At 36.5% G+C, this 24036-nt stretch overlaps 1 protein-coding gene across 1 annotated transcript in view; it reads right to left on the bottom strand.

The window, feature by feature from the left end:
- The window catches only part of ZMAT4 (zinc finger matrin-type 4), a 245963-nt gene that overhangs the window by 188855 nt on the left and 33072 nt on the right, over positions 1 to 24036 (bottom strand). Inside the window, exon 2 of the mRNA XM_011372649.2 lies at positions 3568 to 3657. Coding sequence (XP_011370951.1) covers positions 3568 to 3657 — 90 coding nt within the window. The remainder of the gene's footprint in view (positions 1 to 3567; positions 3658 to 24036) is intronic.

A 24036-nucleotide genomic window follows, 5' to 3' on the forward strand; every position in this document is an offset into this window, starting at 1 on the left:
AAACAAAGAACAATCAATGAGAACCAGAAAGGTTATTTATTCAAAGCTTGATATAGCAAGGAAGTCAGCCACCATCACTTGTGTTTGGAGGAGACACAAAGGCAAGCAGAAAAGTGAGAATGCTTTATAATGGAAAAAAGGGGATGCTTCAGATATGCCATGAGAGGAGACTGTTGGCTTAGGGAAGCTGTGGGTGTGTTAACCTATGTGATTGGTTAGGGCAGCATATGCAGCTTTTTCCTAGTTGGATCTAAGCTGGAAGTGGGGACAAAAATTAGAGAAGCTATCAAATTAGGTAGTAATCAAGCCCTGGCCATTTGAGGCCTATTGTTACAAGGGTTATTGTTTGTCTTCCCAGATTAATACTAAACACAGTGGTCTGACTTTCTGTAAGTCTGACTTAGGCAAGATTCTTGGGCTGGTTACTGTACATTGATGGCTTGGGTTTCTAAACAAAGTTCTATTTTTATATATGGCCTGGCCATTGTCTATTTGTATATTCAGTCTCTCAACTCTTAGGTATCAATCCGTACAAAAGAAAGTTGTTCCAGATAATTACCAGTATTGATTCTTAGAGCCCTGGAGAAAGACTAGGGGTAGCTTCCACACTTCACACAATATATCAAAACACCCAGTGGAAATGACATATTCACCTATGACATGGACATGCAGCCTAATAAAAGCATCAACCGCATCTTTCAAAAAAGATCATTATGTTGCTTTTCTTGCTTACTGATTTGCTTATATACAATGATTAATAAGTTATAGAAAATGATTTAATAAATACATCGATGGTGGATCAAAGTTTTTAAAATGTAGAATACATCAAAAGAAAAAATTCTCAAATGCTCACAAACATTTCTTGCTCTAAAATCCAAATATCTTCTTTCCATAAAGTGACCTCGGGGTTACTGGCAGAACAGGATGAAGCCTGAGTGGGGTGACTCATGGGTCTGACCAGGTGGCAAAGACCGAGTTGTCTAGGAACACCAGCTTGAGTCCCAGCGTCCCCTTCTGTCTGCCTGATCGAGCCCTCTCTAGGAGCTCAGATATAAGTGCAACATTCATCATTAGAACTTGAGTGGATAGAAAGTAATCCATGTTCAAAGAGCTAATTGTCAAGTGTCTGTGAACCCAGTGTTTCTCTTAGGATAAGACACTAAATGCCTATTGAATGAAGGAATATAGGCACCATCCCTGGATAATCTCAAAGGGAAAAAAAATCTAATTTTGTTCTCTCTTCTAATAGATACCTGATGGAAAGCATGACTCTAGTGTAGCTACAGGACTCTAAGATAACATAAAAGCTGGCTTAGGCCAACTCTCCTGTGGGCTCATAAATTCTGTTGATAGGAATGCACCTGTCTTCTTTCCTCACTCCCACCGCCTCCATCCGGCACAATCCATTCTAACCCAAAGACCCCAGATCAAATGCCAACTCTTCAGTAACACTTTTCCTGATGGGATTGCTCTAGCACAACTTTGTCTCCATGGGATTTTGTGCAGAATGTTAATAAACACCTATTCTGTGGCATTATAGCTATTTTTTATACAATGTTAATCTCCCTCACTATATAATGAGTATCTTTTAGAAAAGCCTGTGTTTTATTTACCTCCCTTTCCTCAGTGCCTGATGTATAACAATGTACCTCATTACTTATCCTTTCATTTCATATTCACAAAAACCCAGTGAGAAAAGCATGATTATTAAAGCCTTATCGAGCAAACTGAGGCTCTAAGAAATCAATTATTTGTCCAAGGTCATAAAGCTAAGAGCTGACAGAAATAGGCTCAGCCTCACTTCTAAGCAGCTTGTAAAGTTTTCATGACATCTTTTGCCTCCAGTAAGCTCTAAATGTTGCTTCACCCAGGCAGTAAAGAAAACTCCACAGAGTTCCAGATTAGTATGTGTATGAGCACTTCATTTTGCGATGCTTAGAGGCATGCTTGGAATTCGCTAACAACACCAGCCCTGATATTCACTACCTTTGGTCATAGCTGTTCTCTTGCTCTCTCTTTTTTTTTTTCCTGTGAAGAATATACAAATACAGTTTTTGTCAAGTTTCTTCAATGATCATGTATTAATTTTTAATAAAGAGAAGATTGGCATCCATATGACAGCAAAGGAAAACAGGATCACAAGCATAAGTGATAGTATAGGATACCAAGAAGGAACTTCTTTGTTTAATCTTCAGTGTATATTGTGGAGGATCTCTGCAATGGATGGCTGTAAATACTACACTCAATGTTAGTGTAGCCATCATAGAAAACAATATAGAAGTTCCTCAAAAAACTAAAAATAGAAATACCATAGAATTCATCAATTCCACTTGTAGATATTTATTCAAAGAAAATGAAAATACTAATTTGAAAAGATATATGCACCTCTATGTTCATTGCAGCATTACCAGTAATAGACAAGATATGGAAGCAACCAACATATCCATTGATAGAATAGATAAAGATGTGGTACTTATATACAATGGAATATTACTCAGCAATAAAAAATAAAATCCTTCCATTTGTGACAACATGGATGGACCTAGAGGGTATTGTGCTAAGTGAAATAAGTCAGACAAAGACAAATACCACATGATTTCACTTATATGTAGACTTAAAAAAAAAATCCAAACAAAAGAACAAAATAAAACAAAACAAAAACAGACTCAAAAACAAAGAACGAACTGATGGTTGCCAGAGGGTAGAGGGGAGAGGGAGAAGTGAAAAAAAGTAAAGAGGAATATCATCAATAATAGTGTGATAAATTTGCACAGTGACAGATGGTTACTAGGCTTAGTGTGGTGTTCGCTCATCGTAAGATATATAAATGTTGAATCAGTATGTTGTACTTCTGAAACTAATATAATGTTATGCCAACTATAATTTAACAAGAAAAACAGCTCAAATTAAAAACAATATTCTACTCATTAGGAAAAGTAAGCCCTGCTGGGAAGAAGGAATATTTATTGCATCAGTCTTAGCTTTAGCCTGGCTAAAGCAAACTCTTTGCTTTGACTTTACACCCTCAAAGCAATTTTCTAATTATCATTTGTCTTCCCAAGTAAATGTTCCCTCAAGGACAGGGGTTGCTGATCAAAAACCCTGAGTATTTTTATTTTCAAAATGTGCACAGTCCTCATTATAAATGAACAAATTGGCATTCTGTTTTACACACCAAAGGAAAAATAAAATATGTAAAAAGCAAAGTATCTGCTATTTCTGACAGGTTTGCCCCTTAGGTCATGTCTTCCTTGCTCTTTGCCTTCTGGTGGTTCCTGTCTCCCCTCACTCAACCTCTTTCCGTCCCAGCACCTCTGTGTATCCTTTCTCCGCACAATCCCAGAATGGTATATTCAAAAAGTCCTCCAACATCATGCTGGCAAGTTCCGGCAGGAAAAAGAAAAAAGGCTTGCTTACATGTAATATTTTCTGTAATGTGTAATGAGAACTGTTTCTACTAACTTAACTTTCCAACTAAGCTGGACATGACCACAATTCCTACATCTGCAAAAGTCTTAGCAAGAAGAACAAATCGTCTAAGGATATCACATGGTGCCAGATACTCACATTTTCTGACCGGAGCCTCTTGGCAGGACACCCACCGTCCCTGGGATGAAGCATGTAATACAGTCGGACTTTGCTTGCATGCTTTCGACTCTGGGAAGGAAAAGCAGAAGCAGATACTGTGAAAGAGAAGGCATTTTAAATCCTTGGAAACACAGCCAGTGACTTGGGCTTGGTTCATGCACCTAAAACTAAAAGATTGCTTACTGGAGGGGAGAAAAATATATACATGTATATAAATAAAATTTTATGTAGCCATTAAAAAAAAAATGCCAAGAAGTACTTTTATTAGAAAACACTTTTACATGTTCCTGTGAGTTATATGAGATGAAGGTTTAGATAAGTTAAGTGACTTGCCCAAGGTCATGAAGCCAATATAATTTCAGGATTAGAAAACATAGTTCATGAAAAAAGATAAAAGCATTGGGACCTTTTAGCCTAGAGTGAACGATATATTTAATTATATTAAAAGTAAGAACAGGTCAGCAGAAGGAATAATACAAGGATCAACTATGTTGGAAATCTAGGTTATCTACCTTCTCTCTCGCTCCTGCTGCCCTATCCAAAGAAGCCAGGAACAATGCCCCTGGGAGTCAGGCATATACAGTATCTCCAACAGAAGCCTTTCCCTCTGATCTTCTCATACCTGAACCTCATTAATAAGCTGTCAAAAGGGATTTTCCAAAGTCAGATACCATGAGCAAACAAAATATATTGTCCACACATCTCAGGACTAGTTCAGCACAAGCTCCACATAAGTAGGCACACCAGTGAACAAACAAAGCCTCACCTCCTGCAGGATTAGCAAAGCTATCAATTCCTGCTTGCACTGCTTGGTGAAACTAATTGCTGTTCAATTCCATTGTTCCTCTATGCCTTTGATCAACCCAAGAGCCCACCCAAACTCCCCTCAACTTTAAAGAAGACTGCAGTTCTGACTTTCAAGTTACTTCTTGAGGCAGGAGGGTGGAGTGAAAAGGGCACTAATAAAATACAATAATGCATTGCGTAGTGACCGTTCAGTTAACACAAACCGCATATACAATGATGGTGCCAAAAGATATAAAGGAGCTGAGAAATCCCTTTCACCTAGTGACGTCGCAGCCATGGTAATGTCGTAGCCATTATAATGTCCTAGCACAAAGCATTGCTCAAGTGTTTGTGGTGCTGCTGGTGTTATCAAACCTACCGTATTGTCAGTGGTGTAAAAGTATAGCAATTTGATTATGTGCAAGACATACCTGATAATGATAATAAATGACTATGTTACTAGTTTATGTATTTACTATATTATGCTTTTTATTGTTATGTTACAGTGTCCTCTTACAACATATAAAAAAAAAAAAAACGTTTGCTATAAAACAGTACGCCATAATATGCCAGCAGCAGCCTCATACATCTCGTGTTTACCGAGAACTGCATAATTTTCTCTTCATTTAATCTCCTGTTGTTTTTACAATAACATTTTATACAGGTCTGTAGCCTAGGAGCAAAAGGCTATGTCATAGCATAGGTATGTAGTAGGCTACACTATCTACGTTTGTGTAAGTGAACTCTATGTTGTTTGCACAACAAAGAAACTGCCTAAAGATGCATTTCTCAGGATGTATCCCTATTGTTAAGCAGCACACAACTGTAGTCAGAAGTTCCAGCTCTACTATTTTCTGTGATCTCGAACAAGTCATTTACTCTAATTTGTTTATGGCCAAAATGAGTTTCATTTTCTCCATGTGCAAAATGAACATAATAATATTTATTAGGGTTACCATGAGAATCAAATGAAACGATGCGTGTGAAAAATTGCAATCTACATAATGCTAAATAAACATTTCTCACTAATGACTGTCCCAATCTCTAACTTTGGTTCTACTGTAGTCTCTACAATGTAAATTCGTCTCAAATCCATTGCTACTTAATTCCAATCCCTTATCTTTTCTTTCACTCAGAGATTATTTCCTTCTTTTAGAGGCCTTGGTTCTACTTTGCTCTTATTAAAAGTTGGGTTCTAGCCGGTCTCCTGGATGATAATTTGCCTTCGTAGATTAGTCACAAAGGCAAAGTAATTTTCGGAGAACACACGGCAACTTGCATCTTGTTTACGGGATATATTATAAAGCCTTTCTGTCTGATTTTCCTCATTTATCACTTTTTTAATTCCTTCATTGTGCCTATAGCAAGAAGACTATGCTTCTAAACAGTCCTTGGATACTCTTAAGCCTTTAAATGGGTTTAAAAGTCTACTGGAACATGAAAAATATTTATAGAACTGTAAAAGTACTGAAATGTAATTTTGAAATATATTTGTAGCCATTTCTAGGGAGCAGAGTAATGTTTCATCAAGGTTTATCTGGAGTCTTGTTTGTCTGCAAGATTGGTAGGACAGAAAAATAGAGATCTATGTGGACCTGTGTTAGACAATTTGTTTAAAATAAATTTATTTATTTAAATTAGTTTCAAGTATACAGTACATTGGTTAGACATCTATTTTGCTCATAAAACGATCCCCCAATTGCTACCTCCCTCCCCTGACTCTCCGCTTAGCCATCATATTAATGTTAATTGCATTCCCTATGCCATGCTCCCCATCCTCCTGCCCAACTATCAACTACTAATTTGTCCTTCTTTAATCCTTCACCCCATCTTCCAGCTCCCCAAACCCCCTCCCCTCTGTCTGTCACCAAATTGTCCATTACATTTGTGAGTCTGTTTTTGATTTGTTCTTTTTGTTCCTTAGATTCCACATATGAGTGAAATCATATATTTATCTTTCTCTAACTGACATATTTCACTCAGCACAATAACCTCTAGGTCCATCCATGTTGTTGCAAATGGTAGGATTTCATTTTTTTAATGGCTGAGTAATATTCCATTGTATATATGGACCATAATTTTTTTATCCAATCATCTGTTGATGGGCATTTAGGTTGCTTCCATATCCTGGCTATTGTAAATCGTGCTGCCATGAATATTGGAGTGCATGGATCTTTATGAATTATTATTTTGATTTTCTTTGGATAAATACCCAGAAGTGTAATTGTTGGGTCAAAAAATATATCCTTTTTTAATTTTTTGAGAAACCTCCACACTGTTTTCCATAGCAGCTGTACCAATTTGCAATCCTACCAACAATGTATGAGGGTTCCCTCTTCTCCGCATCCTCACCGACACTTGCTGTTATTTGATTTATTGATGATAGCCATTCTGACAGGTGTGAGGTGATATCTCATTGTGGTTTTAATTTGCATTTCTCTGATGTTAGCGACCTTGAGCATCTCTTCATATGTCTGTTAGCCATCTATATTTCCTCTTTGGAGAAGTATAGAGGAAATACAGATGGCTAACTGTGTCAGATGATTTTAACACCACCATTTAGCTTCCGCAGATTTTTGAGAACCATTCAGTTCAAACTAGAATTTTTCTTTTTGCAGATAAATATGTTGATTATTAAAATCTGTATAGATTTTCTACAGTTTTGTTTGTTTGTTGATGGTAAGGGGTAGTGGTAATATTAGGAATATATTGCTCCAGTAAAAAAAAATTTAGAAACCTACAAGATGCTGAATGCAGCTACAGAGCCTGGGTTAGTGAAAAGCACAACAGACAGGTAATTGGTGAAAAAACAATGAGATAACCATATGAACTCAAATATGGCTAAAATAGGTTTTCAATTTTTCATTTGTTATCATAGAAGGACTTCTTATTACAGTTCCTGCATCATCAATCTACTCAAAGCCCTGGACTCTCAGAGAACAAAATTATGGCAAAATTGGAAATCTCATAATGCAGCCTGTTTTGTGTGTGTGTGTGTGTGTGTGTGTGTGTGTTTCCTTTCCTAAAATGTTACATTTCTTTCAAAAAGATCCTTTCCAGCAAAGGCAGAGTTCATTGGCTATTTAGCTGCAGTTTGATAAAACTGGTAAAACCCTTTAGCTGAAAAGAAAGAGAAATAACTGATAAATTCTGCTGTGAAGCCATTAGTGATGGGAGATGTTGGGATTTAAGGCTTATTAGCAATTTTGTTCATTAAAGGCCGTATTTCTCTCTCAGCTCCTCCAGCCTCCAGGGATGATAGGAGGAGGACCGACTACCCTTTGTACTTTGCCCTTGTGTGTGTGGGTGAAGAGAAAGAGAGCCTTGGCAAACGCCAACTAATTCTGGAATGATAGTTGAGTTGTTCTCTTTCATTATTTAGCTGTGTCCCTTTTGCCTGGTCATCTCTTTTCCCTTCCACTGCTTTTCCAGGCTTCCTGAGACAAATCCAGTGCCTTCCCACCCATGAGTCAGCCCTAACCTTGGGCAAGAAGTAAAAACCTCGAAGACAGAGGAGTGTGGAGTCACCCTCCCAGACAGTCTGATTCAAATCCAAAGCCATTTCCACATGATCTTGGTTAACAAGGGGAAGAGGTTCTCAGTAGAATGTTCTGGCGTGTATAACATCTTGCTCTGCCTCAGCTCTGGAGTCTTCAATGCCATTGAACACCAGGTACAGTTCTGCTAGTAAACTCTCACCTTTCTTTATAAAACATGCCCCTTTTTCTCAAGATAAGACATTTTCGAGTCACCGACAGTGTCCTCCTCCAACTGGCTCCTCTCAAACCCTTAACTACCCAAATTACTTGACAATTGGCCCAGCAATCTCACTCCTTTCAATTTGTTGTAAAAATAAAACTTTCCCCACAAAAAGTTAAAATCAAATTTGAGCAAAGGTGTTTATTGCAGTATTATCTAAAAAGGAACAAAAAAAATGGGAGACAGCTACATACATATTCAATAATTAGACTGGTTAAAGCAGCCATGGAATGCTATGATGTTCACTTAGAAATTGGAAAAAAAAATGCTTTCTACATAATAAATGTTGAATGAAAAGTGCTAAACTCAGATTGCTTGTATACTGTGATTATAATGATATAAAAATTCATAAGTATATCAATAAGAGCTATAGCATGATTTATCAGGATAGAGGGAGTATGAATAGTTTTTGTTTTTTATTTCTATAACAAATTTGCCTTTAATGTAAAAATAATAACTTCACAATGCTCAAGCCATTGTAATTTCTCATTAAGTGTACTTTTTACTCACAATGGTTATAATCATTGGAATGTTTTTAACATATACTGGTATAATTGACCACATTTCCATCTACCCTTGTCAATGTCTTATCAACATTCAAAATGCATTTTTTTTTCATTGCAACACTTGCTAATTAGATGAGCAATACATGTTATTTCAAATTTTAAAACTTTATTTTGGTAGAAACAAATGCCATGGTAAATATCTGTACCTTTCATAATGTGGTCACTTTAGCTTTCTGTGTATGAATCAAGACTGCAGGGCCAGGTGGCAAATGCTGTCCAGACAACCAAACTGAGAAGGCTTGGAAGAAAGCTACTTCTGAAACTGGTTATGCCATCCAAATACACATAAACAACAACAACAAATCTTTATGATTTTTTAAAGATTTATCAATACCTAAAATTTGCAACACTTCTAAGAATTTAAAAAGACAGACACATAGCCGACTGAAGGGAACTTTTAAAAAATTCCCTATATGTTAAATGTATATATTGTAGAGTTTCAGGAGGGAAAAGAACCATTACTTTAAAAGAAGACATGAAAAAGAAATTATAATCTCTTTCAATTGCATGGAGAGTCATTCCCAGCTCTTTCTTGCATTAATATTTGCATTTTAAGCAAAAGTCATTACTTTCATTCAAACCACATCAGCTTTAAGCTTTCCAGATAGGCCAGAAATTACCAACTCTTCCATTTTAATTAAAGCCTGTGCCCCCAATGCCAGGCATTGCATGGGGGCAGACCTAGCTGCAGATTAGTTTCTTTTGCTGAAACAATCTCTCGGTACTCAAAGATATAGTTTAAGTGGAAATTCAGGCCAGCTTTCTATTTGGGGGGATAAAGAACAAGATAAACCTCTATTTCAGATGTATTGCTGTGAAAGAAGGGGGCGAAACACACAGAAATAGAATGCCTTTGTGCTTCACCTAAATAGCCACCTTCCATTATTACACATTACTGTAAAAAATTCACAACTCAAATTTGCTTCCAACAAGGCTCCTGATTTTTTGGTCTCGTGAAATGTGGAGATAAAGCAACTTTGTATTTGCATAATTCTCCAAACAGCCTTCAAAGTTTTTTCACATTTATCATCTCATTTTATCCTCAAATCACAGTTGTGAGGCTGGCAGGAGAGGTGTTATTTCAAATAAGCTTTAAGATCCATTCCTGATTTCCTAGTTAAGTCTTCTCCATCTTATTTCATCATAGGTATCTAATTATACCTCTTCTAGAAACCAGCTAAAATAAGCCAAGGACTATAAGAAAAAGGGAAAACCTGGAACAGACTGATAATTACAGAAGAGTGACTCTCACATGCCACCAATTTTGAGGTATTTCCATTTGAATATTTAAAGTGTTTCCACTCATTCTAGGGTAAAAAAAAGTAGTCGTTAGGTCCAGGACCACAAATGCCAAGGGTCTGACTCCGCAACTGCCCAAGAATGACTGGCTGATGAGAGATAGGGGTTCCATCTGTCAGGAAGAAGGAGAATGTGCCCTGGAAGAACTCACTTAACAATCCGAGGTTGAGGGTGCCAGGGCTCAGCCCTGGGAAAGCTGCAGCACAACTTCACTAGGAAGTCAAGGTCAAATGCAGATAAACTAAGAAGAAAACCACAAGTGTTAGAGAATTCCTCTGATGAGTGTGGCTACCAGAGTGATGTACCCTTCCTTATTACCACAAAAAGGAGATTTGATGCAGAAACCTAGAGTGGAAGATGGACCAACTAAACACCTAGGATGAGAAAACTGGCCCCTAGAGGAAGGCTTTACCAATACGAAGAAGGAAGAAATAAAACTCCGCTGGAACCACCCAAGGCCGCGAGTTCCAGATCTACCGAGGCTGCTGGGCCACGGAAATGGTCTGTAGTCCAGTCTTATAGATCAAATTGGATCAAAAGATCCTCAGAGGATTCTATAAAAAGATCCAAGGCCAATCCACACACACTGGGGATATGTGGCAGACTTCAATAGCCTTCTGTTCTGCCAAGGATGAGTGGCACCTAAGAAAAACTTCTATAATACAAAAGAAGACTTAAAAACTCTCAAGGAAGAGACATCAAGAATTTTTTTTCTTTGCAAAATATTATAATAAATAGAAGTAATTTTTAAGTGGCACATGTTTCATGCCGTTTAAAAAAATACAAACTGAGGATAAAAGCTAAAAGATGAGATAAGTCAGCTTATGAAGATGAAGATGTACTGTCTCAGTTAATAAAGCAAGGACACTAAAAATATCATTGATTAATTCTGAAGGTCTTTCACAGCAGTTCAAGAGCAGAATTAACACTGCAGATCAGTGTGAAAGTCAAGATAGAGAAACTTCCTACTATGCAGAGGAACAGGATAAAGAAGTGGGGGCGGAGGGATGATACTGAAGATTTTGCATACACAAGATCAGAACAAAAATAGTGTTGGCTTCAGTGGGAGAATAAATAGACAAATAAATAAAATAGAATAGAAATTTTAAAATAGACCCAATAATTTGGAACCAAAAAGAAACTAGAAGAATATTTCTAATTGTGTGATTAAAAAGTTTTCTAAACAACAAAGCGAAGAAGCAGGGCTGATGGATATGATTATAAAAACAAAAATATGTTTTTAATCTGAAATACATATATGGAAGAGGCAAATCACAAAGAAAAAATATTTGCAATGTGTAAAAAAAATGGTTTAATACCTTTAAGATAAAGAGTACTCTAACAAATTCATAAGAAAGAATATATTAAAATAGACAAAGGATATAAATAAGAATTGTAGAAATGCAAATAGCCAAAAGATATATAAAAAGTTCATCCAAGTTTTACCTTATATTTTTTAAACTAAAAAAAATGCATATTTGCACCTATTAAATTGGGAAAGATTTTCAAAACATACATGTCCATATTTGTGAAGATACAGAAAAGCTAAGACTCTTGTATGTAACTAGAAGGCATGTAAGTTGATAAAAGCTTCCGAATGGAAATTTTTCAATATATATTCAAAAGGCAAAAATTTGGGGGGGAGTAATCCTACTTCTATGAATCCAACAATCCTACTTCTGTGAATTTATATTAAGGTAGCAATCAGAGACATGTATTGCCTTTTATTTATAATAGTGAAAATGAGAAAATAAGTTAATTACAATAAATGAGAGAGATAAATATTATGATATAGCTATATAATAGATTACCAAACTGCCACCTAACAAGCATAGTAATACTCAGTGACATGAAAAATATCTACAAAATAATACTAAAAAAAACTAAGTTTCAAATCAGAATATAAATGATGCCAAATTTTTTAAATAAAAACATATATGTGTATATACATGTCTTCATAGATGTAGCAACAGTCTAGGAAGAAATACTCCAAAGGATTAACATTATTTATCATGGATCACAGATTATTTTAATTTTTCTTATTATGCTTTTTTCCTTTGATTTTCCTACTCCCTAACCGACCGAATCATTCCAGTAATTAAAGGAAAACATCAAATTTTTAAAGATTCATTCCAAAATTGATGATTTACCATTCTTATTGTCCTTCCTTAAGATGAAGATAATAAGTCTCAGAAAGACTAAGAGACTTACTTGAAATCCCACAATTAATAAATTCTCAGAGAAAAGGGATTATATCTGTTTTATTCACTGTTGGGTCCCTACTATCTATTACCATGCCTGTCACATAGTATATGCTCAATAAAGGTTTGTTGATTGAGTAATTGAACGTATGAATGAAAGAATGAGGCAATCCCAGAGAGAGTCCAAGACCCTTGATTAATTAAAGTGATTGTGTTACAATATTGTGTACATAAACGTTAAAGATTCTCTTCCACTCTGAAAATGAAATCGAACCAAACACCCATCTATTTCCATCTCTATACCCCACTGCTGCAGTGCAGGTCAGAGAGAAGCAGGGAACCTGCAGACCAGAAAGAGTTTTAAGCAAAAACTCCTGCAGGCATTTTGCAGAGTGTGCACATTGGAGGAAAAATTCTCAGCAGGTGAATTGATGAAGACTGAGCTGGAAGCATAAACTCTGAAGAAACTGAGGAATTGCTGCAGCTGGTACAAAAGTCAAGACAGAGTAATTCATGTTACCACAGACACTGTGGCACATGCAGATCCAGCTTTTTGAGGAAGAGGAGGTTTGGAACAAGCAGAGTCACTTCCTCCACTGCTTCCAAGAATCCCAACTCCTCAGATGCTAGCTTGTCAAAGTCTCATTTAACCTGTGGTCAGACATGTGGGCTGTAGTGACTTTAGGGTCTTATGTCTCTTAGTTTTTAATTATAGGATCCTGGGCATTTGTGCTGTTGTGAACTGAACTGTGCCTCCCTGAAAATTCATGTGTTAAAGCCCTAATCTCAATTTCACTGTATGTTGGAATAGGATCTTTACAGAGGTAATTAAGGTTGAATAGAGTCAGAAGGGTGGGGCCCTGATCCAATAGGACTAGTGTCTTTTTAAGACAAAGAAGACACAGTAGACACCTCTTCTCTTTCCACATGCACAGAGTAAAGGCTATGTGAGCACAGCAAGAAGGTGGCAGTTCTGTAAGCTAGGAAGACGGGCTTCACCAGAAACCAACCCTGCCGGCACCTCAATCTTAGCTATCTAGTCTCTAAAACTGTGAGAAATAAATAGCTGTTGTTTAAACCACCATTCTATGGTATTTTGTTATGGCGGCACAAACTAAGACATGTGCCATCATCTAAACTAGATGCTCTCTTGGGCTCGTTCTTTTTGTACACAATAATCAGTCCATTATTCGAAAGCAAAAAGGATAGCCTCAAAGTTTCTAGAACTGGGTCATTCATTTTTTTTTTCTGGAACATTTTTAAAAGAGCATTTGAAATGAGAAATGCTTATCTTAAATAAGTTCTAGGAAAAAATAAATTTTTGTTGGAGAAAAACGTATATGGTGGGATGTGCAGTATTCATGATTGTGTAAACATGTTTGCACTAAATCTGTACTTCTGTCTGCCTACACAAGTGACATCGATGCATTACAATTGTAAATCAAAGTCTTGTAACTCAAAAAGTTATATTACCACAAAAGCAGAGAGGAAACATTTTCCTCTGGTATGAAGAGGAAGCTAAAAATGTCTTCATGATGTCTGAGCATTTTAAGCAGAATCACATGAGAAATAAGAGAACACTGGAAGAAAAATAATGTAATATATCTCATCTAGGTCTCTCCCCCAAAGCCCTTTGTAAAGAACTTAAAATTAGAGATGAGGGAAAAAAATAAAGCCAGTGTGATAGGTAACTAAAGTCAGAGAAGACTGGATGATTTGAAGCAATGAAGCTATCAAATCCTTCTGAAATGTGTAAGTGGAAACACCACAAGCCAATCCTGGGCTATCATTACTTCTCAAGGTCTCTTGGTTTCTCTTATAAAATTTATGTCTAGAATAAGAAAAATTTTAGCACTTTATAAAAACATCACTGTGTGAAGTCTTCCAAGGTTAATCCCACCACTGCCATGGGCAATCATTAGTGCAGTCTCCACCTATTTGTTTGGAGGGAGACTTAGTCTATGCAGAAAACAAGATAGAATCTGCCTGCCTTTGTGGAATGAATGACTAGCTGAGCCAGACAGGACAGTCACCCAAATAACCATATAAGGACAGCAGCAGCAATGCTCACGTGTGGCCTCTTCACTCTGTTTACTTTGTCACATGATTAATTTATACTCCTTGATATGTATCATATAATTCTTCTCAAATTGAACTCGGTATGACTAAATCCTCAATTTCTAATTATTTTTATAGTCTTGACCCATCCCCACCATGCACCTTTAAAAGTTCTGCACATAACAGTTCCTTGATAAATGCTTGTTAACTATTTAAATGGCCAGGGGAACAGAAAATTTTTTGTCCTGTAATCTGTTTTTGTTTTATAGTCCCACTTGCTTATGTTTGCTTTTATTGCCTTTGCTTTTGGTGTCAAATCCAAAAAATCATTGCCGAGACCAATATGAAGAAGCTTACCCGATGTTTTCTTCTAGGAGTTCTATGGTTTCAGGTCTTACATTCAAGTCTTCCATCCATTTTGAATTATTTTTATGTATGGTGTAAGACAGGGGTCTAGTTTAATTCTTTCACATGTGGCTGTTCAGTTTTCTCAATACCATTTATTGAAGAGACTGTCATTGTATCCTGCAACTTTACTGAATTTGTTTATTAGTCCTAACAGTTTCTGGTAAAGTCTTTAGAGTTTTCTGTATATAATATGTCTCGTTTGCAAGTAGAGACAGTTTCATTTCTTCCTTCACAATTTGGATGGCTCACTTACTTGTTTTTTGCCTCACTTAATTGTTTTGCCTAGGACTCCCAATACTATGTTGAATAAGAGTGGTGAGAGTGGACATCCCTGTCTTTTTCCTGATCTTAGAGGAAAAGTTTTCAGTATTTACCATTGAGTATGATGTTAGCTGTGGGCTTATCATATATGGCCTTAATTATGCTGAGGTGTATTCCCTTTATATTCAGTTTGTTGATCATATGATTTTTATCTTTCATTTTGTTAGTGTGGTACATCACATTGATTGATTTCCAGATGTTGAACCATACATTCCTGGAATAAAGCCCACTAGATCATGGGGTATGATATTTTAAATGTATTGTTGAATTTAATTTGCTAATATTTTGTTGAAGTTTTTGCATCTATGTTCATGAGACACATTAGGCTATACTTTTCTTTTCTTCTAGTGTCCTTGTCTGTTTTTGGTATTAGGATAATGCTGGCCTTATATAGTGAGTTTGGAAATGTTTCCTTCTCTTCTATTTTTGGAAGAGTTTAAGAAGGACTGATATTAATTCTTATTTAAATGTTTGGTAGAAATGAACTTTGAAGTCCTCTGATTCTGGACTTTTCTTTATTGAGAAATTTTTGATTCAATCTCCTTACTCATTAGTTCAGATTTTCTATTTCTTTATAGTTCAGTGTTGGTAGGTTTTGTGTTTCTAGGAATTTATCCATTTCTTCTAGTTTTTTTTTTCCAGTTTTTGGCATCTAATTGTTCATAGTAGACTCTTATGATCCTTTGTATATATGTGAAATCAGCTGTAATGTCTCTTCTTTTATTTCTGATTTCGGGTTCTCTCTCTTCTCTTTTTTCTTGGTAAGTCTAGCTAAGGATTTGTCTATTTAGTTTATCCTTTCAAAATACCAGCTTTTAGTTTCATTGATCTTGGTATCATTGTTTTAGTCTCTATTTCATTTATATTCACTCTGATCTAAGATATTCCTTTCTTTTTACTAAAATCTTTGGCACAGCAAAAGGAAACCATTAAAAAATGAAAAGGCAACCTACGTAATGGGAGAAAATATTTGCAAATCATATATCTCATAAGGGATTAATATCTAAAATATATAAAGAACTCATGCAACAATAACAAACAAACAAAAAGTATATATAATCTGGTTTAAAATAAACAGAGTAACCATATAGACATTTATTTTTCCAGGAAAAAAAAACATACTAATGACTAGTGGGTACATGAAAAAGTGCTCAACATCACCAATTATCAGGCAAATACAAATCAAAACCACAGTGAGATATGACCTCACACCTGTTAGAATGACTTTCATAAAAAAGACAAGAAATAACAAGGGTGGGTGAGAATATGGAGAAAGGAACCATTATACACTGTTGGTGGGAAGGTAAATTGGCACATCTACAAGAAAACAACATGGAGATTCTTCAAAAATTATTAAAGATAGAACTACAATATGATCCAGCAATTCCAATTCTGGCATATAGCCAAAGGAAATGAAAATGAGAAATCAAAGAGGTATTTACATTCCCGTGTTTATTATAGCATTATTTACAATAACCAATATATGAAACAACCTAAGTGTACATCAGAGGATGAATGGATAAAGAAGATATGGTATATATTATTCAGCCATGAGAATGAAGGAAATCTTGCAAAGGAAAACATATTAATGGACATTAAGGGTATTACACTAAGTGAAGTAAGCAAGATATAGAAAGTGGTATCAACTATATGTGAAATCTAAAATTAAATAAATAAATATAAAAGTGGTTTCCAAGGACTGGGAGTTGGGAAAAATAGAGAGAGGTTAGTAAAAAGGTACAAGCTTTCAGCTATAAGATCAATACGTTCTGAGGATCTAATGTAAAACGTGGTGACAATACTTGATAACACTGTATTATATAATTGAAATTTGATAAGTAGAACTTAAATGTTTTACAAAAAAGAGATAAATATGATAAACATGTGAGGTGATGGATGTGTTAACTAGATAGGGGGAATCCTTTCACAATGTATAAGTATATCGAATCACCAAATTCATAAATATCTTATGAATTTATCAATTATACCTCGGTAAAGCTGAAATGAATGAATGAATGAATGAATGAATGGTCAGATGACTCAGACTACAGAATATAACTCAGATAGACCTGACTTTAAACAGCAATAAAAAAAAAAATGGACCACTAAAACGAACCAAAATAGTAGAATATCTGCTTAACAAATATATTCCAACTTATTAAAAAAAATTTATTTTTAAAATCAGTTTCCTCTGATACACTTGAAACGTGACTTTATTTTCAAAGATTTTATATCCATCCTATTTTCCATCCTAGGTACATATGACTTCTGTAATCTGAAAAAAAGTAATCAGCAAATTAAATTTTCCAGGAATATTTCTCAGCGTAAAATAATATACATAGAAAAACATGTCCATTTTTCCATACCCTAGTGTTTCTTCCATGTTCGAACTACATTTGTGAACACGAAATTCCCCAGCTGAAGTAGGGTGGGGCTGGGAATCCTCACTGCTGCTGAAATCGGAGGATTCAACCTCTAAGCTAGTAGAAAAATAGGCTAGTAACTTTGCTTCATTTAAGGACAAGGAGACAGATTTTTTTCTCTTGAATTCAATATAGTCAAGTACCCAGAAGCATATTTTATTTTTCCAGCAACATTTGTTTTGTTTAATACTATTCTTCAGACCTTAAGGGGAAACATACACGGGCTGCCAGCTGCAACTCGGCTGTCACCTGCAGCTCCACCACCACCTGGTTTTCAGTTTATCTGTTTACCTACTCAAAGTCCCACATTTTAGTCTGTTTGCAAGTTGCTTTGAACTGATAGCATGATTAAAGAAAAATTGGGGATTTCTGAAATAATCTATCCTCTATAGCCAGATGGTACAGAAAGATACACATGTTCAGTAGAAGATGATTTTATTCAATAAATACTCCACAGATGTTCCCAGAGTCCCTTTGTCACTCCTTTACTTCAGCTAGAGGAACCAGAGAGAGGCACAGCTGAATGGAGCCAGAGGTTTACATCTCCAGATGCTATGGAATGCAGAAGGCCCCTCTAGGGCATAGCAGACAGGAGAGTACTGGACTTCCTAGGTCCCACCTCATTGCCTTTGTCCTTCTGCATGCAGACCAGATCTGGAGTAGTTCTTTTCCTTCCAATTTTTCTCAAAATTTGGTTCCTGAACCACCTGATTCAGAATCATAGGAGGTTTTTATAAAGGAACATTTCAGACCCCATAATAAGAATTATTAGGGTTGGGTGAGCTAGAAATTAGGTTTTCACTACTCCCCAAGTGCTTAGAAGGCAAGTGGATTTTTGAAAACTATGGCTTTACTTTCTCACCTTTCTAATCCACTCCTCACCTCTCCCTTTCTATGGCTGCCAAACTCAGATTGAAAGTAAAAGAAAACAGACTGATAGAGCTATCTCCACCTTCAGCTGGATTGCACTTCAGTGTGAGGCAAAATCAAAAAGAACTAGTCTCAATGCCAATTTTCCTGGCATCTGCAAAAAGCAGGCTAAAAAGAGCAGAGCTTTAAAGAAGTCTGTTTTGGGCAGAGGCAATGTTCTGATACCTCTCAGCTCTCAAACTCTATGACCGCCATCTTTCAAGGCTCACAATCTTTTCTTTCTTTCCTCCTCCTGGTTTCCATCCTCCTCTTCCTAACTGCCTTCAGAACATTCCCCTTAGGACTTCTACCATCCTACTTGGACTCAATGCTTCCAAAGATAAGTTATTCTCTTTCCTCCTTGGCCTAACTCCCTTTTCAATGTCCCTATCTTTGTCTAGAATACCAGAAATCTTGCAGACAACCACACATAAAACGAAGTGAAGAAAAGATATTGGAATATACCAACCAAAAATTTTAAATCAGGATGATAAATATATTTAAGGAATTGAGAAAACATTACCAACATGAAACAGAAACATGGAATCATAAAAAGTAAAGCAGAAATATTAGATAGCAAGATTATACACTATGACCATGTGAGATTTATTGGTTTAACAGATGAAATCCATCAGTGTAATATACCACATATATGACATTTGAGCCATATGAAACTGCTATTAATGACAGGTGAAAAATGATCAAATACTGGAAATTTCATATGGCTCAACTTCGCTTTTCTTTGATAATAAGAAAAAATACATCTTGATTTTTTTTAAAAAAATAAAATCTTATGTGCACACAAAAACCTGCACAGATTTTTATAACAGCTTTGTTCATAATTTGTCAAAACATGGGAGCAACTGAGATGTCCTTCAGTAGATAAATGGATAAATAAACTGTGGTACACCCAGACAATGGAACACTATTCAATGCTAAAAAGAAATGAGCTTCCAATGCATGAAACGATATGGAGGCACATAAAATGCATATTACTAAGTGAAAGAAGCCAATTTGAAAAATCTACAGACTGTATGATTCCAACTATAGGACACTGTGAAAAAGTTAAAACTATGCAGACAGTAAAAAGATCAGTGGTTGCCAGGGGTTAGGGAGGAGGAGAGATGAATAAACAACACAGAGGATTTTTAGGACAGTGAAAACTCTCTATATGATATTATAATGATGGATATATGTCATTATACATTTGCCAAACCTATTGCCCTAAGGTTAATTACAGACTGTGGGCAATTATGATATCTCAGTGTAGGTTCATCAATGGGAGCAAATGTGACTCTCTGGTTGGCGATATTGATAGTGGGGAGAGTATGCATGAGTGAGGGCAGGGCGCATATGGAAAACTTCTGTACAACACTCAATTTTGCTGTGAACTTAAAACTTCTCTAAAACAGTAAAGACCATTAAATTTTAAAAAATTGATGTGGATGCCAAAATTCTTAAATAAAATTAACAAACTGAATGCAACATTGTGTTTTTTTTAAAAAAAGTGTATCATTATCAATAATCGATTATCTAAGAATTGCAAGCATGGCATAACTTCAAAAAAATCAATGTTATTTATCACATTAATAGACTAAAGGAAGAAAAAAATCATATCTCAATCAATGCAGAAAAGTCATATGATAAAATCTAGCATCTAGTTATACTTTTTTTTTTATTACAAATGGCTTTAATTTTTTAAAATACTTTTTTCAATTACAGTTGACATACGATATTATATTACTCTAAGGTATACAACACAGTGATTAAGCATTTATATAATTCATGAAGTGATCACACTGATAAATTCAGTACCCATCTGACACCATACATAGTGATTACAATACTACTGACTATATTCCCCGTGTTATTCAGGGGTCCCCAACTCCTGGGCTGCAGATTGGTACCAGTCCGTGGCCTGTTATAGGAATCAGGCCACACAGCAGAAGGTGACTGGTGGGCAAGCTAGCGAAGTTTGATGTGTATTTGCAGCCACTCCCCAGCTCAAGCATTACTACCTCAGCTCCACCTCAGATCATCAGGCATTAAATTCTCATAGGAACATCGGTCCCTGGTGCCAAAAATGTTGGAAACCACTGCTCTACGTTCCCATGACTATTTTGTAATGTCCAATTTGTGCCTCTTAATCCCCTCATCCCCTTCACACATTCCCCTCAAGCTTCCTAAATGGCAACCATCAAAAAGTTCTCCGTATCTAAGAGCTTGTTTCTGGTTTGTTTGTTCATTTATCCTGTTCACTAGATTCCCCATATAGGTAAAATCACTGCATATGTCTTTTTCTGTCTGACTTACTCCACTCGGTACAGTACGCTCTAGGTCCATCCATGTTATTGCAGATGGCAAGATTTTCATTCTTTTTTTTTTATGGCTGAGTAATATCCCATTGTATATATGTATCACTTCTTCTTTATCCATTCATCCGTTGGTGGACACCCAAGTTACCTCCATATCTCGACCTTTGTAAATAATGCTGCATTGAATATATGGATGTACATATCCCTTCAAAGTAGTGTTTTGGGTTTCTTTGGTTAAATATCCAAAAGTGGGATTACTGGGTCCCTCTTTGTCTCTTCTTATAGCCTTTGTTTTAAAGTCTATTTTGTCTGGTATAAGTATTGCTACCCCCAATTTTTTTTTCCATGTTCATTTTCATGAAATATCTTTTTCCATCCCTTTATTTTCAGTCTGTATGTGTCTATGGATCTGAACAGCATATATAAGAGTTTTGTTTTCCTTTCTATTCAGCCATCCTATATCTTTTGATTGGAGCATTTAATCTATTTACATTTAAAGTAATTGTTGATAGCTATGTAGTTACTGTCATTTTATTATTCATATTTTTTTATCTTGTTTTTTCTTCTTCTTCTTAAAAGTCCCTCTAATATTTCCTGCAACACTGGCTTGGTAATGATGAACTCCTTTAGCTTTTTCTTGTCTGGGAAGCTCCATGTGTCCTTTGATTCTAAGTGATAACTTTGCTAGGTAGAATAATCTGTAAGTCCCTGCTTTTCATCACTTTGAATATTTCATGTCACTCCCTTCTGGTCTGCAAAATTTCTGTTGAGAAATAAGCTGACAGTCATATGGGAGCTCTCTTGTAGTTAAATGACTTTTTCTCTTGCTGCATTTAAGATTCTTTTTGTCTTTAACCGTTGGCATTTTAATGATGATGTGTCTTGGTGTGGGCCTCTTCGGGTTCATCTTGTTTGGGACTCTGTGCTTCCTGGGCTTATATATCTATTTCCTTCACCAGGTTAGGAAAGATTTCCATCATTATTTCTTTAAATGGGTTTTCAATTCCTTGCTCTCTCTTTTCTTCTGGTACACCTGTGATGCAAATGTTGGTATGTTTGATGTGGTCCCAGAGGTCCCTTAATCTATCTTCATTGTTTTGGATTCTTTTTCCTTTTTGCTGTTCGGATTGGGTGTTTTCTTCTACCTTGTCTTCCAAATTGCTGATTCAATCCTCTGCTTCATCTAATCTACTGTTGATTCCCTCTGATGTATTCTTCAATTATTCTATTCTTCATTTGTGACTGGTCCTTTTTTGTGTTTTCTATCTCCATTTTTATGTTTCCTATCTTTTTGTAGAAGTTCTCACCAAGCTCACATAAACAGTATTTTGAACTCTGCATCTGGCAGATTGCTTGTTTTCATTTTGCTTAGTTCTTTTTCTAGAGCTTTGCTCTGTTCTTTCATTTGGGACATGTTTCTTTGTCTCTCCATTTTGGCTGCCTCCCTGTGTTTGTTTCTATGTATTAGGTAAGGCTGCTATGTCTTGCAGTCTTAGTAGACTGGCCTTATGTAGTAGGTGTCCTATGCGTCCCGACGGCAAAGCCTCCCTGGTCACCTGAGCCAGGTGCGCTAGGTATGCCCCATGTGTGGGTCGTGTGTGCCTTCCTATTGTAGTTGAACCTTGGTTGTGTTTGCATGTCAATAGGAGGGACTGGTCCACAAGCTGACTGGTTGTGAGGACTGGCCAAGACTACAGTGCAGGAGCTGTTGTGCAGGGGCTGACGTTATGGAGCAGGATTCACTATAACAGGGGTCTGGTGCCCTTTGGGTGTGTCATTTGTAGAGACGGTTGGGTGGTGCTCTGGTATGGTCTGAAGCTGGTCACTGGGTGTGTTGGTTCTGGAACCTCTTGGGAGGGATTCTGTTACAGGCCAAGGTAAGCCTCTGTGCCCTGCCCAGGGTCACTTGGTATGAGCTACAAAGTGACCTGTAGATGGCTGACACTTGTACTGAGCTTGGAGGTGCCTGAGAGAAGCTAAGCTGTGAACCAAGGCCAGCTGCCACTAGTGTCAGGCTTGGGGTTGCTTAGCAAGAGGTACAGGGCATGCCAAGGCCAGATACCTCTTATTTGGAGTTTGTGAACCTTTGAAAGATTTTAGGAAAGTCTGCAGCATGTGCCAAAATAGGCCATTTGAATGGAAAAGCACTGGAAGCAACTCGGGTGGATCCACAAATTGCAGGGCCAGGGGGAGGGTGTCCCAGGGAATCACCAGGGTGGGGGAAATAGTATTTGCCAGGCTGATGGAGACTTAGATATGGTGCCCACTTGTGTCTGCATACTGGGTCAATGGAGGGCTCAACAAAGAATAATAGCTTCTGCCAGTACTTCTGTCTGGGAGAGAGCTGCCTCTCCAGCCCTTGCCCTGCAGCACCTATTTATATATTTTTTAAAACTTAATAAACTAGGGAAAGATAAGAATGTTCTCATTTCCACATAGGTTATATGAAAAATCTACAGCAACCATTACACTTAATAGAGAAATTTTGATTGTATTCCTTTAAAGACTAGTAACAAGAAAAATATGACCACTGTCACTTTTGCTACTGAACATAGCACTGGAATTTCTCATCAACACCAAAAAGAAAGAAAAAGAAAAAAAGATCTAAGAATAAGAAGGGAAAAGCTAAATTTACTGTTTGCAAATAATAAAAACATTTATCTAGAAAAGCTGACAGAATCAATAGACAGACAATTAGAACTCATAAGAGAGTTTTGTCACTTTAATGGACATGAAGATGCACTGCCCAGTTCTTCTTCAATGGAGAACTTGTTGCCCTTGCTACTGGGAGTACTGTGAGCAGACAGCCTTAAACTAGCAATTCTTTGGAGGAGCTCCTCAACTACAAAGAGCTACCTTATGCAAGGTCAAGTTCTCCCCATGGTATGGGGAGAAAAGTACACAAATAAATAACAGAAGAGGCACCTTGCATAGACCAATTTGGGGAATGCATTATAAACTTTGGGTGTGATTAACTTATTTCTCTGCACTAGAAGTTAAATGAAATTTAACTTGCACAAGGTTATACAACTAGTATCTTGTACAGAGTTTGAACCCAGGTTTTCTGACTCCAGAGGCTAAAGTCTTAACTACAATGCCACAGGATAATTTCTCTTTACCATCATAAGATCAAAACATGTTGCCTGTTCCTACTTCTGTATGTTTGTTGATTCTTTTCCCAATTCCTGGGATACAAGTATGCCTTCAATTATATATTTGAGTATAATAACCCTTCTATATCTAGTCCAGTACATTGGGAGGCACAAGGACTGAATGAGAAGGATAAATGAATGGATGTTCATCGAAGGTGATGTCGGCATTTCATAAGGGAATAACCGAAGAGTACCGTCTGGCTGCTCTTTATTTTCGTAGCATCATTTTTTGTATCAATAACTCAATCAAA

Source organism: Pteropus vampyrus, unplaced genomic scaffold (assembly GCF_000151845.1).
Source record: "Pteropus vampyrus isolate Shadow unplaced genomic scaffold, Pvam_2.0 Scaffold8, whole genome shotgun sequence".
NCBI lineage: Eukaryota > Metazoa > Chordata > Mammalia > Chiroptera > Pteropodidae > Pteropus > Pteropus vampyrus.